At 36.2% G+C, this 17064-nt stretch overlaps 1 protein-coding gene across 10 annotated transcripts in view; it reads left to right on the forward strand.

Annotated features, from left to right (window-relative positions):
• PIBF1 (progesterone immunomodulatory binding factor 1) overlaps nucleotides 1–17064 on the forward strand; it is a 178664-nt gene that overhangs the window by 40643 nt on the left and 120957 nt on the right. For all 10 annotated transcript variants that reach the window (XR_011493024.1, XM_070480887.1, XM_070480888.1 and 7 more), the window contains exon 10: nucleotides 10742–10840. Coding sequence is in view for 9 of the 10 variants with exons in the window: in XM_070480887.1 (XP_070336988.1) it covers nucleotides 10742–10840 (99 nt within the window). In the remaining variant the exon portion in view is untranslated. The remainder of the gene's footprint in view (nucleotides 1–10741; nucleotides 10841–17064) is intronic.

The following is a 17064-nucleotide window of genomic DNA, read 5'->3' on the forward strand; positions in this document are numbered from 1 at the left end:
TAATCACCTGCTTTGGACTTAGATGTGTAACTGTGTCAGTTACGTGTATTTTATCAAAATGTGCTATTACACTATTAGTTAAAATCAATGAAGTTCTTATATTTGCATATTTGCGCTTAGTCTCCTTACCTCTCTTTCCCCTCAGTAAACATTTTTAGAAGAAAGTTAGATAAAATTAGAGAAATATGTTTTGCCTTTGGTTTGCTTTCTGTACATTGGGGGATATTAAGAGAGTGCCTTTTGTTTTCTCTCCTTAGACGTGGAAAAGAAAGAGAGAACTCATGCCATCCAATCTTGGTGTCTGCCCCTGCAGTCATACCAGTTGTTTGTGAAGTTAAGGGGTTGAGAGGGAAGTGGAAGAGAGTAGAAGAGATAAAAACTTAAGAAAAGGCAAAGATAAGCAAAGAAAGAACTTGGGTATTTGGGTACATCAAAAATACTATAGTTGGGATTATAGTGTGTATGTATACATCGGCTCAATATGTGAGTTAGTTTTTTTGTCTTTCTCTGTGCTTAATAGTTGCTTTGAAATGAGTTTGAAGCTGTGGGAAATAATGAATGAAACTCACTGTGGTGGTGAGATTTATTATATAAACAACTTCTTGCTTAGTAGGTATTATATGACTCAAATATATAGATCCTCATACACATTTGGAAGAAAAGCATTATTCCCTGAACAAGGAGTATATTATGAAAGAGATTTCAAGCAAAAGACTAAACTTAAATTCTGGCTCTACCACATATCAGCTGACTGAATTTGTTGCTTAATATCCCTGAAGTGTAATTTCCTCTTTTATAAAATGAGCTAATAATACTCTTTTGCAGGGTGGCCTATAAGGTCTAAGTGAGATAATATATGTGAAAAGTACATTGTAAGTTATAAAGACATATATAAATGGTAGTTATTTTGATACCTTTTGCCTATATGAAATACTTAAAATGTCTTTTATGCACTGTACTGACAATTTAAGTAAAATGAGCATTATATAAAAATCAACTTATAACATTATGGAATTGTTTATTATAAAAAAAGCACTGTAGAAAATAGATAATTATTCTTAATTATTGATCTCCATAGCATTTAACCATTTTTCATAAATGGCACTATATAAACATAGCGGGTCTGCATGCCCTTTGTTTTGGTCTAAATTTGTCCATAAAATGGCTACCTTATTTGTTCTTAATTAATACTATGTGCTAATAAAGTAAGGAAAGATAAATTCAGCTGATTATTTAGTTTTTCCAGAAAGTAAAACTACCTTTACCTAAAGTAGTCTCAAATACAGAAAGAACTATTCTCATAGTGACACTGTGAAAGGGTAAGGTTGAGTTTGTTAGAGGTATTCATTATGTTCTTGATGCTGCACAGAATCTGGAAATTCAAATTGCTTTACAATTATTTGAAAAGGGGAAGGCAGTAGGGAAAAGGAGATCTAAAATATGCTTTAAAATGTAGTAATTAGTATTGCTTTAGTGAGGTTATTTTCCCACTATATCAATAAAAACCATCTTGAGCTCAATTTATTATCTTTCAAAAGTACTCAAGAGGAAACTATAATGACATAAACTTGAAATTCGTGTAGAATCTTGGAATGATATTACGCATCTTTAAATTTTGAATCTAAGTTTATTTACAGAGGTTAGTTGCGTATATATAATGCATTTCAATAGGTGACTTAGGACTGGTGTATAGAGGCTCCATTCATCATTTTAAAAATGTGTGTCCTCACTAGTGCTTAAACAAGCAAAGGACTTCTTTTGTTCATATCTTACCAGTTATCTGTATAATTTTTCAAGTTCTTTATGGAAAAGCTTAAGAATATTCTGCTTTGTCTTTTCAGTTAGATTATTCTGAAAACGTGGCTTTATGGATGACTTTTTGAATATCTTAATTTCTCAAATAATTATAAATGAAATTTTATTGTTAGCTATCTTTTATTGTTGACTGTATTCTTTATGCCTATAGGTGATTACCACATTTGTTCACTACTTAATTAATAATATTTAAGTATTTCAAGGTGTATAGCATGTTCCAGATATGAAGCAAAGTGAGTTCTTAGATTCACCTCAATCGTATAGCTGCAGAATATAATGTATAGTTTCGTTGTATAGATGCAAGAACTTAGATTTACTTGCACCATATAGTTTATAGGGTGGTGAGGGAAGCTGGTAAAGTAGGACAGGGTCAGATTTTAAAAGGTCCTGTTGTCAGTGGGGAGTTCTTGCAGGTTTTATAGTAGAAGAGTGACATGATATATTCCTTTTCTATGACTACGGTTGCAGTACAGAGGGGATTACAGTTGAAGAGAGCCTAAGGCAGGGAGGTTGGTTAGGAGACTATTAGAAAGTTTAAGGGAAAATGAGAAGTGGAAAGAGAATAAGAGCTGAATTTAAAGAATATTTAGGTAGTAGAATTGGCAGGACCTGGTTATTGACAGGATGTGGACATCAGGAATGACCCAGCTTTCCTTCTTCACTACAGTCTCAGAGAGATGGATGGTCAGGCATGGCTGTTACCTCAAGGTTGCAGACAAGATTTAGAAAGGAAGATAACAATTAATTCCTGATCTTTTACAAATATGGCAGCTCTGACCTAAAAGTACTTGTCTAAGGCCACACAGTATTACTAGAAACTTTTCTCTGCTGTGCCCTGGATATCACTCCTCTCAGCCCTTAAGCTGCTAAAGCCCCTCCTGCAGTCTTCTGTGTTTTCCCCAGAGTACTCTACAAATATTATCATTTTCTTTTTATACAATAAAAAATCTTGGGAAGCATTACTGTAATTATTGCGTCATTCTTTAACTGAATACCTTCATATTATTAATTTCAATTTCATATTTAGATAACATGCTAACAACAGCTACTGTTTATTGAGTGCCTATTATGCATCAAGCATTGTACTCAACACTTTACATACATTGTAGAGCCAATTAAATGTGACATTTTTTGAGGTCATAGGTATTAGTATCCCCATTTTACAAATGAGGAAACTGAGACACTGAGAGGGTGTGCTTTGCCTATGATTACACACTTTAATTGGTAAAACGAGATACATCTGACTGTAAATGCAATGCAGACTCTCATTGTACTGGTCAAGGCTATGAAAATTGACAAAAGATTTCTTATCGAAAGTATAATTTTGGTGGTAATTTATTTAGAAAAGAAACTCTGTCTTTAAGAGAGTTTGCAAACCCACTCCACGCTTGAGGGGTGAATATGAATCATTATAACTTTGTAAAAGCATTTGTAATTTAGAAAATTAGTAAAGAAGCCTTTATTTTTCTATAAAATGGTACAATTTTTTGACAGGGTGTACCTCTCTGACACTGCTCTCCTAGGCCCAGGCTCTCCACTTGTAACTAGAGCTCGTCCCCTCTCTCCTGCTCTAGGACACAGCTCTAGCCATTCTCCCCTTTCTCTCCTCGATTGGCAGTTGTCCCCTTACTACCAGATAGTTCTCAGCACTTCTCAGCTATGTGTAAATATGTTGTTTCTCCCATCTTTAAAAAGCCATTTTTATCTCCATTTTCTCTCTCTAGTCACCACCCCATTTCTTTGCTCCCATTTATGGCTAAATTCCTTCAAAGAGTTTTATATACTCACTCTTTAACCCTGTTTTTAAAAATCTACTAGCCAGCTTTTGCCGCTATACCATTCCAAGAAAGTTATTCTTCTCAAAGCCCCCACAGACCTTCATTTTGCCAAAAATCTAGTCATCGGGTTCTCAGTTCTTATCTTTCTTGACCTATCAGCAGTATGTAATGCGCTTCATCACTCCTTGCTCCCGGAAACACATTCTTTAACTGGCTGCCAGGATACCACGCTTTGACTTTGCCCTTCCTCACTGGCTCTACCTACTCACTCCCTTTCCTGGTCCTCCTCATCTCCTTGACATCTTTTGCAGTTGCCTAATAAGCACCTTACGTTTGATGTGTCCGGAAGCAAACTGTCCCTGCAACCCTGCTCTGCCTTCAGTCTGATCTAACTCAAAGGCAACTCTTCTTACTCAGACCGAAACCTTGAAGTCATCTTCAGCCTCTTCTCTCTTTTTCACATTCCATATTCATCAAGACCTTTTGGTTGTGCCTTCAAAATTTATGATCTCTTATCACATCACAGATACTACCTTGGCCCAAGCTACCATTGTCTCTTGCTTTAATTCCGCAAGAGCCTCTTTTTTTTTTTTTTTTTTTAAAGATTGGCACCTGAGCTAACAACTGTTGCCAATCTTCTTTTTTTTCCCCTCCCCAAATCCCCCCAGTACATAGTTGTATATTTTAGTTGTGGGTCCTTCTAGTTGTGGCATGTGGGACACCACCTCAGCGTGGCCTGATGAGCGGTGCTGTGTCCGCGCCAAGGATCCGAACCAGCGAAACCCTGGGCTGCCGAAGCGGAGCATGCAAACTTAACCACTTGGCCACCGGGCTGGCCCCCGCAAGAGTCTCTTAAGTGGTCCCTCAGCTCCCTTCCATGCCCTTGCCCACCTATTCTCAGCACAGTTCCTGTTAAATGGTAGGTCAAATTGGATCATTCCTCTGCTTGGATAAAAAGGCTCCCCATCTCATTCAGTAAAAGTTTAACTACTTATGATGGCCCGTGGTACTCTGTGATCAGTGCCCAATTACCCCTTCCTCATTTCACTCCTCTGTCCTAGTCACTTGCGTAGTCATACTGCCTCCTGTTCCTTTAGCTGTTAGGCATGTTCCCACCTCAGGTCCTTTGTATGTACAGTTCCCACTGCTTATCCCTCCACTCCTGGATACCCTAGAGCCCTGTTTCCTCACTTTCTCCAAGTCTTCAGATGTCACCTGCTCTCTGATGTCTTTCCTGACTACTCTGTTTAAACTTGTGAAATCCCCAGACCCCCACGCCTGCTGCCCACTAGCCCCTTTTCTGTTTCAGTTTTCTCCAGAGCACTTAGAACCTACTCACTTACTTTTGGTTTCTTTCCTCCTAGAACATAATCTGCGTGTGAGGAGGGATTTTTATCTGTTGTTCAGTTCTTGATTCTCATGTACCAGTGTCTAGTACATAGTAAGTGCTCAATAAATATTTGTTGAATAAAAGAATGAATTGGTCCTACTTTTGAGACATCAGATGATTATAAGTTTAGATGAAAACCTACGTAAGGATTTATAATGAGGTGGATTTGATCAAGACTGACCATGGTGACTGACATATAATAGTCAGTTAAGCATCAACCAGATTAACTTAGTTTCATTTTAGTATATTACATTTCATTCTATCAGCTACTTTTTAAAGCTGGACACATTAACAGATTTTAAATGAGTGTTTTGCATTTTGGTGCTTAAACTTTTCATAATTTTTTTAAACCATGATTTGGTTTAGATCTTTATCTACTTTAGGCCGTTTTTACATTTGTAAAATGAAAAACACCTACTTAAGCACCAACTAAAACGAAGGAATAGCAAAGTGTAGTGTATTCAGTCAACAGTAATTTCAGAAAGTTTCTACTCTTAAAATGCATAGCTTCTCCCAAGAAATTGTTAAATAAAATTTCCACTTTGCTGTTTTTTCATGTCCTATTCATTCCCTTTCCAACTATCTATGTTAAGTAAAGGAAGAATTATCAGTCATTGATTATAATCAGCAGATAATCCACTTCCAACCCTTCTCTTTTTGTGCCATCAAATACATCAGATATGGAAATGAGCCATTTTATTTTTTTGTCCAGGAAGAAGAATCTGAAGGTAGAAGTGATTAATTCAAATGCTTTCCCTATAAATAAGCTTGTCATATAAACAGCCTGTTTCAATCCCTTTTTGTTCCAACTGGAAAAAAAAATATATTCACTTTTTTTTTTTTTCTGGTGAGGAAGATCGACCTTGAGCTAACGTTTATTGCCAGTCTTCCTCTTTTTGCTTGAGGAAGATTGTCACTGAGCTCTAACATCTGTGCCAGTCTTCCTTTATTTTGTATGTGGGATGCTGTCACAACATGGCTTGATGAGCGGTGTATAGGTCCATGCCCAGGATCTGAACCCGTGAACCCTCAGCCACCAAAGCGGAGCTTGCAAACTTACCCACTGTGCTACTGGGCCGGCCCAAATATATTCACTTTTATTAACTGAAATATGTTTCTGTGAAAGCAGAAAGAGAATGGGCTGCTTAGTTGTGCTTGTTGAGCTCTGCTGACTATCATGTTTTTGTCACTATTTATTCTTGATAAATTTCAAGTTCTGAGGCATTAAGGATGATTATTCAGGCTAAGACATGCTCTTGGCTTTGTCAAATTCTGACTTGTTCCTATTAAAATTTCAAAGGTTCCTAAAGTTTTTCTCATTCTTCTAACATTTTTCTTACCACTTTTCAAGTATAAATTTAGATTTGGCCTATTAGTATCATGAAATTTATCTTGTAGTAGTAAGAAAATACATTCCTTCCTCTACAGAAGTTTGCTGTTATTGTATGTTCGGTCCTGAGGGTTGCAGGTTTCAGTTGTGAGATACTTTTGGATAAACTTACGGGTTTGAAGCCACCTCTGCACAAATACACTAGATTGCAGATGAAATACATCTATTTTATTATAATATTAAAATTCTTTTATTTAGAGAAATAATTAAGAACTTAACTTTTTAAGTTTCTTATTGGAATGTTATAATTTAAGTGACTATATCTCCCAGTGATTTGTCCACAGAAGTCCTGGTTTATGCCTGTTCCTCTGGCATAATTATTAATAGCACCCTCTTTCACTCTAAAAAGTGCCTCAAGTTGAAAAATACATTATTTGGACACTAGTTATCATACTAGGGTACTCACTTTACTTTTGAATTTTATGTAGGATTGATAAGATCTTTTCCCTTTCTGCCATCATTCCTCTCAACCTACCTCCCACACACAAATATAGAATGGATGGGAGAGATAAGTGTGTGTATATGGGGGATGGAGTTAATAGGAAGCAACATGAAAGAATCATGAAAAACAGTTTTGGAATCAAATACTGGCTTTCTAAAAGCATTTCTAAGGATGAAATATTTGAATTTCTGTATTTTAAAACATTTATTGTAATGTTAGCCAGTTGGCAAACTCCCAACATCATTCTCTGTAATTATAATTGCATTTAATTGTATACTCAGTTTGGACTTGGAAACTTTACCTTCATTAGCTTATGCATGCTGCAGATAGTTTCTATCAATTTCTCAAGTTTGTCTTTTGAAGAACATTTGAATTCTTGCTATTTCTTCTGTAATTGTATTTCTGTTAGGTTTTCTAGTGCATTTAACATTTAAAAATGGGTAACTTATTAGTTATACAGCAGTTGTGGTTTTATCTGTGGCAGGAATACAGTCCATCTGGTGTTTTATCAAACCAATCTAAGTTTAAAAGACCATGGACGGTAAAAACAAGTGTATAATGAATTCACAATTCTGTCAAGCTTTGTTTTTGCTTTAACATCTGTCTGTTCTATGTGACAATCATATAATATAAATCTCGTAATGACAGAATTTCCCAAGGAGAAAACTTCTGTGAAACAAAGGGATTCTTAAGAGAGGCAGCATGGTATGATGAGCATGGACTCTAGAAGCAGACAGTTTGGGTTCACATTTGGGCTCCATAGCTGACTTGCTGTTACCATAGGCAAATATTTAACTTCTCATGTTTCAGTCTTCTCCTTTGTAAAATGGAAGTAATGATACAACCTACACTTTGTGGGGTTATTGTGAAGATTAAATAAGTTACTATATGTAAAGTGCCTAGAATAGTTCTAGCACATGGGAAGTACTCTGTGTTTGCTATTACTATTATTCTTGTCAGTAGAAGAGTAGTTCAGTTTATGTCTTCTAGAGTTAATTTGAAGCATTAAAAGTCAATTGATAATATTAAAGGAAGTATCTCTATCTTTATGTTAAAAGGAATTGTGTTGCTTCTTGTTGTAGTATGCATGTTGTGGGAAGGATATGAAAGGTCTGGTACCTGATAAAAAGAATGGGTTTACACAGAAATCTGTACCAGCAAACATGTATGAGAGGCCCAAATGATAGAAGCCTGAGCTTCCAGGACTTTCTCCCGTTCACTTCAGTTTTCTCTTTTTGAATTACCTTTACTTGTTTGTTCTTCAGAGTCCAACTTAACTGCCTTCCCTTCATTCACTCACTTCTCTTCCTTCAGTTAAAAATAATCAACTCCTCTTTGTGCCATAGAATTTTGTTTATGCCTTTATATAGCACTAATTATAGTTAGCCGGATGATGTAGATCATGGCATGTGAATGCACTAGTACCCTCTAATCATCCCTCCTCATAAGCCCTGGTGTTAGTTTATTCTGGGTTTTATTTCATTCCCTGTGACTTGCTTTTATTGTTAAACTATTGCTAGCCATTTCTGAGTAGCAGTGGCTTCCAGGAATAATCTTAGTGTACACTGTGCCCGACCTCCACATGTGGTGAGAAGTAGGAATGTGTCTCAGGTACCCATTACTGGAACCAGGCATTGTTGCCTTCTTTCCTTATGCCCATATTTCTAACGTCCATTGTTGTAGGAAAGGAAGTATAGTTAGAGACTGAAGCTTCCCTATCTACCAACTAAATAAGCATTCATGATTAATTAGTACTGTAAATATGATCTCTTTGGAATTTTCATACTGAAGTAACTTATAGAATAATGAGGCTATATTTGAAAAATGAAAATTGCAACCGAGTTGTAATGATTTACTGACTAAAATATAAATCATCTAGAAATGAAAAATATATAAATGTTTAATATACTTTGATAATTTTATTCTATGTATAAAATTAAATTTTCATGTTTCAATTAGTTTGATAATAGAATATTTTTTGAAGGTAATTGCAATCAGGATGATATCAGAAAATAATGACATACCATTTTGTGATATCTGCTTTAAAATGCACTTCCACTTAAATAAAAGTATACCAAAGTTATTTTCTTTTTAATAAGAGTTATCTGTACTCCAGTTTTTAAAAAAATTATTGTATTTCTGGCTCATAAACTGTTTTCCTGATGAATCTCTATTGGTTGAAGTGTTTTAAAATTTCAAATTTGTTAATACCACCCTGCAAAAGATGACGGTGAGTACTGGCGCAGCAAGTATGACTGCTAAACATTTCTATCCAATAGTTCTTAGGTAAATTTATTCAAACTGTGGGGGTTTTCATGACTCCCTACTGACATTCTCCATGAATAATAAAAAGCAAATTCTAAAATCCAGTCCAGTTCTTTATGGGAAATAGGATGATATAAAAAACACTTGCTTTGGAGTAAGACAGAGCTGGGCTCAAATTATGACTTTAACACTTAGGCTGTGTGACTTGGGGCTAGGTACTTAAGCTCTCTAAACTTCAATTTCCTCATCTATAAAATAGATTAGAAAGTGCAACAGAAGGGATTTGTAGGGATTAGTGAGCAAAATCATTTATGTTACACCCTTTATTTATGTTCTAACTCTGTTAGAGAAGAGAATTAAAAAGAAAATAGATTGAAAGAAGCTTACTGTTGGTATTTTTCTTTTTTGTGTATTTTTTTAGTCTTTTTTTGAGGAAGATTAGCCCTGACCTAACATGCACCCTCCAATCCTCCTCTTTTTGCTGAGGAAGATTGGCCCTGAGCTATCACCTGTGCCCATCTTCTTCTGTTTTATGTGGGACGCCTGCCACAGCATGGCTTGATAAGCAGCGCATAGGTCCACACCTGGGATCTAAACCAGAGAACCATCCCCCCCCCGGCTGCCAAAGCAGAGAGCACGCACACTTAATTGCTTCACCACCGGGCCACCCCCTGTTTCTTGATCCAAACTTCCCCTTTGATTAAAAAACAAGATTTGATTTTGGAAGGCTCGTGTCTGGCTGTTTCATCTCCTAATACTCACTGTTGTTACCTTCCATCTTTTGGACATTCCCCTTAACTGTCACTGAATATATCTTTCTGTCAATTTCAGTTTCAGCTATCAGCACTGAAAGTGGTGAGTTGTCTATACTCTGCCTGCATTTCCTTGAGCCCTACATGAATATTGCCCTTCATCTCAGCTCTGCTTCAGTTAGCTGCTCCAGTGATCACACCCTGGATCTTGTTATCAACCGAAATTCTATCACTGAAAGTGTTATTCTACTTCCAAATCACCATTCTCCAACAGCAGTCTCTAGTCTTCCGTCTTGCTTGTAGAACTCATTTCACTTATCTGTTTGTCATCTTCTTAAGACTTTGTGTCCTTTGTCCCTTCTACTTTCTCCTAATCTATCAGCCCTTCTGGGTTCCCTTCTCTTCCCTTCCTCTACAAGTGATATCCCAAGGTCCGTTATTTCAGCTGTTCTCTTCCTCGTATCCCAAACTTCATTCCCATTTTGATGCTTGTGATCTCTATATTATATCTTTCACTTAAAGTGTTTCATAGAACATTTATTAACTTCTCAAAACCTTGGTTTTCTTGTGGATAATATGTGAGTAATTGTACCTACCTCATTAGATTATGATAAGGATTAAACAAGTTACAGTATATGCAAACTGTTCAGCCTGCCGTTAACCCATGTAGAGAAAAGTTGTGGAGAAAGGTAACACTTAGAGAGAGACCATTTTTGCACCTGCCCTGATAATGCTGCTACAGAAACTCACCAAGCTAGGCAGATTCATATAGTATTCACTTTGGGTTACCAACCTCTAGTGGCTCCTTAAGATTGTCATATAGTTCAACTCCAAACAAGCCCATTTATGAATCCTTAAAAGATGGATACTTATGTATTTGGAATAACTGAATGTATGTTTAAATTTTAGAAATCTCCGAGAAGCAAGGGATAATGCCATGGCTGAAAAGGACCGAGCAGTGATGGCTGAAAAAGATGCTTTAGAAAAACATTATCAACTCTTAGACAGGTAAGCATCCTGAAAATAGAAATGTTAAAACTCTTCAGTTTTTGTCTCTGTTACTTTTTCTTTCAGAAAATATATTTCTTGTTTTTTGGGGTGTTTTTGAGGAAGATTAGCCCTGAGCTAACATCTGCCACCAATTCTCCTCTTTTTGCTGAGGAAGCTTGGCTCTGAGCTAACATCCGTGCCGATCTTCCTCTGTTTTATATGTGGGATGTCTGCCACAGCATGGCTTGATAAGAGGTGCATATGTCCTCACCCAGGATCCAAACTGGTGAACGCCGGACTGCCAAAGCAGAACATGCGAACTTAACCGCTGTGCCGTCAGGCCAGCCCCTGTGTTTTTAACAGGAGTATAATTTTCATTTCAATTCAAGTCTAATTTCATGCATTATTTTTGTCCTATGTAATTGTTGCATATATTGAAACAAGATACAGAACAATTCAGTCACCCTACAGAGTTTCCATATACCCCTTTATCAGTCTCAACCACTATACCTCAAGAGGCAAACGCTTTCTAGTTTCTGTCACCATTGCTTAGTTTTGCTCTTCCTGGCCTAAAAATAAATGGAATCCTACAGTATATACTCTTTTGTGTCTAGCTTCTCTCACTCAGTGTTATATTTTCATCCATTTTTGTTACTGTATCAGTAGTTCATTCCTTCCTATTGCTGAGTGTGAATAGACCACGGTTTGTTTATTCATTCACCTGTCGATGGACATTTAGGTTGTTTCCACTTTGGAGCTATCGTGAATAAAGCTGCTGTGAACATTTTTATACAAGTCTTCTTGTGGGCATATGTTTTTATTTCTCTTGGATAAATACCCAGGGGTGGAATTGCTAATCATAGGGTAGATAAATCTTTTACTTTAAAAGAACCTACCGAACTTAACTGCCAAGTGGCTGTACCATTGTACACTCCACAGTTCCTTTTTTAAAAATCTCTGTGTTCTAGTTCATGTGTGTTGGAGGGAGGGGAAGAAAGAGAATGATTAGTCTTTAATCTATCAATAGAAAAGGGTATTTAATAGCCTAGTTAAAAGGAAAATCACTGATGAGTGTTAAGGTAAATATCATTACCTCATTGAACACTGAATTCTCAGTGGTTCCTCTACATGCAGAGCAAACAAAGCCATTTTTTTTCCCCCTAACTTTCTTTTAAAATAATTTCGGGCAGAAAAGTTGCTAAAATAGTACAGAAAGTTTCCATACCTTTCACATACTGATAAGCTTTGAAAATAAGCTCAGTGGGTTTTTTAATTATTAAATGAAGACTTCAGATTAATTTGTGATTTAAGCAATACACGAAACTAAAAATTGAGTTGTCTTCATATAATTAACCTGTTAATCTTTTAGAATGTTAGAATCTTTTAGAATGGCTCAAATTGTCATGGTTTTGAATTTACGTCAACTTTGTAAACTTGACTCATGGAGGAATTTTAATAAATATAATATTAAAGAAACTTTTCCTATAATGTAAAAGTGTGTCTAATTCCAAAAATTTTAATATAAAATAAATTCATAAATCAGCTATTTTTATTGGAGTGCTGTTACAACGTATCTTAAAATTATCTGTTATTAGGTTTAACCCTCTCATTTATAAATCTATATGATGTCCTCTAAAGATTTACTTGGCTTGGGGGCCAGCGCGGTGGCGCAGCAGTTAAGTTTGCCCGTTCCGCTTTGGCAGCCCGGGGTTTGCCAGTTCGGATCCCAGGTGCGGACATGGCACCACTCAGCAAGCTATGCTGTAGTAGGCGTCCTACGTATAAAGTAGAAGAAGATGGGCACGGATGCTAGCTCAGGGCCAGCCTTCCTCAGCAAAAAGAGGAGGATTGGCAGCAGTTAGCTCAGGGCTAATCTTCTTCTTCAAAAAAAAGAAAGATTTACTTGGCTTTTTGTTGATTTTTTTTAATGTGATATATTTAGTAATGACTCCAGAATAATATTTATGAACAAACTAACAAGCTTTAAAAGAAAGCATAAGATTTTAGCTAGTAAACCAGAACTTATATTCAGGCAGAATTTCATAACTTGGTAGCTTTTGTATGTTTTTGTGAATTTAGAAGAGAATAGTACATCTGATCTTAAAATTGGCTAATTTATATTTATACTAAGCTCTGTAATATCCTAAACTCTGACACATAAAATCCTTTTTGTCCTAATTGTCCATACACTAGCAACTGGTATTTATTCTAAAGGCTGTGGGATGCTTTAATATCTAAAATATCTTCTGCATTTAAATGACTTCAGTCATTTAATGTTTGTATATATTTTGCACATAGGTAGTATTATAGAAATGTTTTCTATTATAGAATAATTTGTTCAATTAGTTATGTTATTTAGCTTTGCTAAGTGATTTCTTCTTTTTCTTTTGTCTTTTTTTTTTTTTTTTTTTTTTGCTGAGGAAGATTTGCCGTGAGCTGACTTCCACTGCCAATCTTCCTCTTTTTTTGCTTGAGGAAGATTGTGCCTGAGCTAACCTCTGTCCCAATCTTCCTCTGTTTTGTATGTGGGTTGCCACCACAGCATAGCTGACGAGTGATGTAGATTTGCTCCAGGATCCGAACCCTTGAACCTGGGCCACCAAAGTGGAGCACACTGAACTTAACCACCATGCCACAAGGCCAGCCTCCTACTAAATGAATTTTTGCTATTCAGAAGGTGATGATATTTTTCAGGGGCTGGCCCGGTGGTGTAGAGGTTAAGTTCACGCACTCCATTTCAGCAGCCCGGGGTTCACGGGTTCAGATCCCAGGCGCAGACCTACACACCGCTCAGCAAGCCTTGCTGTGGAGGCATTCCAGATACAACACAGAGGAAGATTGGCACAGATGTTAGCTCAGGCACAATCTTCCTCAAGCAATAAAAAGGGGGGAGGATTGGCAGCAGATGTTAGTTCAAGGCCAGTCTTCCTCACAAAAGAACAAAAGTTGATGATAGTCAGCAGCAGACCGCATGTACAGCAGTGGTCCCATAAGATTACCATATAGCCTAAGTTTATGTAGTACACTGTACCATCTAGGTTTGTGTAAGTACCCTCTGTGATGTTCGCACAATGACGAAACCACCTAACGACATATTTCTCAGAACGTATCCGGTCATTAAGCACTGTATGACTGTATATTGAGTAGACTGGAACAGATCATTTTTAAACTACCAGATGAGAGGAAGTTTATTTATTCTTAATTCCTTGAAGTGGTAGTAAAACCTTGGTTATTCAGAGCGTCATTTCCAGCCAAACCTAAATATTTATGATAATTTTAAAATCAAGACGAAGGAAAACGAAGAAAGTGTTTCTCAACATACTGGAAATAACCCATGAGCAGCAAAAAGTGTTAATGCCCAGAACTGCAAAGGACATTACAGGATTTCTTGCACAAATGAATGAGAATAATATCTGGGAATCTAAAACTCAAAATAAGCTTGGAGTTTAACAAAATGCTTAAAACACCTGAGGGTACTTTTCTGTTTTTTGAACTATAACTCCTTGCTTAAAGTTGTAATGTTGCTAGATGACTTCAAAAAAATAGGATTCTGGATATCTCCACAGTTTAATTCTTCCTTAGTTAATATCTTATAAACTCAATACAATTCATGTCAAAAATTTCAAAAAACTTTTTAGTGAAATTTGACAAACTGACTCTAAAATTTTGTTCTTTGAATTCCTGTGGCTATTCTTGTACCTGTTTTACAATATAGTATGTTTTATGTTTGTGTGTATTTGCTTATGTATGTATAAACGCTATTGCTTGTGGAACCAGAAATTAGGTGGCTGGGAGACAGATGTTGGATGTAGATTTTTTACAATATATCCTTTTGTGCTTTTTAAATATTGAAACTTCTGAGTGTGTTTCTTATTTTTGTTGTGTTTTTAATTAAATGCAAATACAGAATCCTTCTAAGAATACTCATATATGAGTTCCAAGTCTTAATAACTGAGAAACCCTGGAGATTAAATCCTTTAACACTCCTCTTGGACAATGGAAGTAAATAAAAGGAGTGAACAAATAACATCGATTCTCATGACTGTTAAGAACAGATTAGTAGATCTGTTACACATGATATTTTGATAGTTTATAATAAATTTTGGCATAGTGATTTGATGCAATCTTGTGTAAACTTTAAGCAAGTTACTTAATTTTTATGAAACTTAATTTTTTCCTTCTCAGATAAGGATGACAATTCCAACCTTTCAGAGTTGTTTTTGGGCCTACATATTATAAGTGTTTGGCTTAGATTATGCTCAGTAAGCAGTCATACTTGTAGTGGTTTTTAAGATTGTTATCAGAGGAAGCAAGTATGACCAAGAGTTGGGGGGGGGGTTCTCTAAGAATAAATCAAAGCAGACTACATTTCCATCTCTAATAGGAATGTTACACTGGGAAAGCAGAGAAATGAAGTTAGTGTACAAGTGATTTGCCAAGACTTTCCATGGTATCCTTTTAAACAAGATGGGAAAAATAGGGGCACAATTCAAGGTTAGGTAAATGGATTAGGAACTGTTGAAGGACTTTACCCAAATGTTTTTTAGAGAATCATTAATAATCAAGAGATAGGTTTATGATGGCCATCTTTATGCTTTGTAGTCTTATATTACTGCATTTAGTACTATATTTCTACATTTTTATCAGTGATTTGGGTAAAAGTAAAAACACTTTATATAATAAAACAAAGAAGAATAACAAATTGAATTACAGATTGAGGCTCCAGATAGGTCTTTTCAGGCAGAATTAATGAACTGAATGAAATTTAAGGAATAAATATAAGATCACACACGTGGGTCCAGAGAACCTATGCTGTTAGTATAGGTTTAGAATTGAAATGCAAAAACAACTTGGAAGATTTCAATATGGAAATATTATCCTACAGCAATAGAAGTTATATCTGGACTGTGGTCACTGGTTATCTTAGCTATAGAATCATGTTGAAATCTGGGCAGCCAAGCTTTAAAACCAGGGTCTTAGGAAAATGACCAGTACTGTAGAAAGATTTAAAAAATGTCCTATTAGTGCTAGTTTATAAACTGTCCACACATAGTTGAAGGGTTCTCATATGAACAAGCTGGTTTTCCCACTTGGTAAGACCTAAAGTAGTAGAATTGGGACCACTGGGTAAACATTACAATAAAGAGTAAAGATAAACTTTCTATCAGGGCTTTTCAGAATGCCTTAGCATCTAATATATTCTCCATCAGTAGAAGTGTTCAGGCATCAGCTGGCCAGGCACTCAGTGGGAAGATGCTTGTAAGGATTGAAGCATTAAGTGGGTAGCTTGAGAGTGTGAAGTTCCTTTTGATCCTGAAATTATCCGTGACAACAGCTCAAAAGAGTTAATGTACTGGTTAAGTTACCGTGCAAAAGGAATGGTGAACCCAAGCTGTTTTTAGAGTATTATTTTTAAAATCTCTGCATTTCACTTTTCTTTTGTTTTTTCAAAATAAAAACCTAGTGCTTAGGACTATTATTTGAAAAGGACATTATGTACTTTTTAAATATCCACTGAAATTCTTTTGAATGTAGATTGCCCAGGAATAGTTGAATTCATATTTTGAGAATGTCATGTATATCTTTTGTGTATAGTGAAACTCAAGGAAAAATATTTGTTTTGTTTTTTTTTTGTTGTTGTTGTTGTTTTTTTGGAGGAAGATTAGCCCTCAGCTAACTACTGCCAGTCCTCCTCTTTTTGCTGAGGAAGCCTGGCTCTGAGCTAACATCCGTGCCCATCTTCCTCTAGTTTATATGTGGGATGCCTACCACAGCATGGCTGCCAAGCAGTGCCATGTCCGCACCCGGGATCCGAACCAGCGAACCCCGGGCCGCCGAGAAGCGGAACGTACGAACTTAACCGCTGCGCCACCGGGCCGGCCCCTTGTTTTGTTTTTTAGATGTGGAATTTTTAATACTCAAATGTGATTCTGGCTTCCTTTATATCAAAATCGGAATAAACAAATGTGTTTCGCTCTTTCCATGGATTGTAATTTCCCTGAATCATGCTTAAGTAAAGCCTCAGGCATGTCTGTACACAGTTTTCTAGTCAGGTATAATTAGTCTCAGCTTTTTCATTTAGGTTAAAACTTTTTCTATATCAAATGCCTTGTTTAATGGTTAAACAAGATGTGTTGTTATGAAGAAAAATATAAGGAAGTAGTATGCCACTTTCAAACATGAATGGAAAAGGCTTTTTACTCAAGGGCTTTAATTTTCTACAAAAAAGTGGATGTTTCTCA

The sequence above is a fragment of the Equus asinus genome, chromosome 11 (assembly GCF_041296235.1).
Source record: "Equus asinus isolate D_3611 breed Donkey chromosome 11, EquAss-T2T_v2, whole genome shotgun sequence".
Taxonomy (NCBI): Eukaryota; Metazoa; Chordata; class Mammalia; order Perissodactyla; family Equidae; genus Equus; species Equus asinus.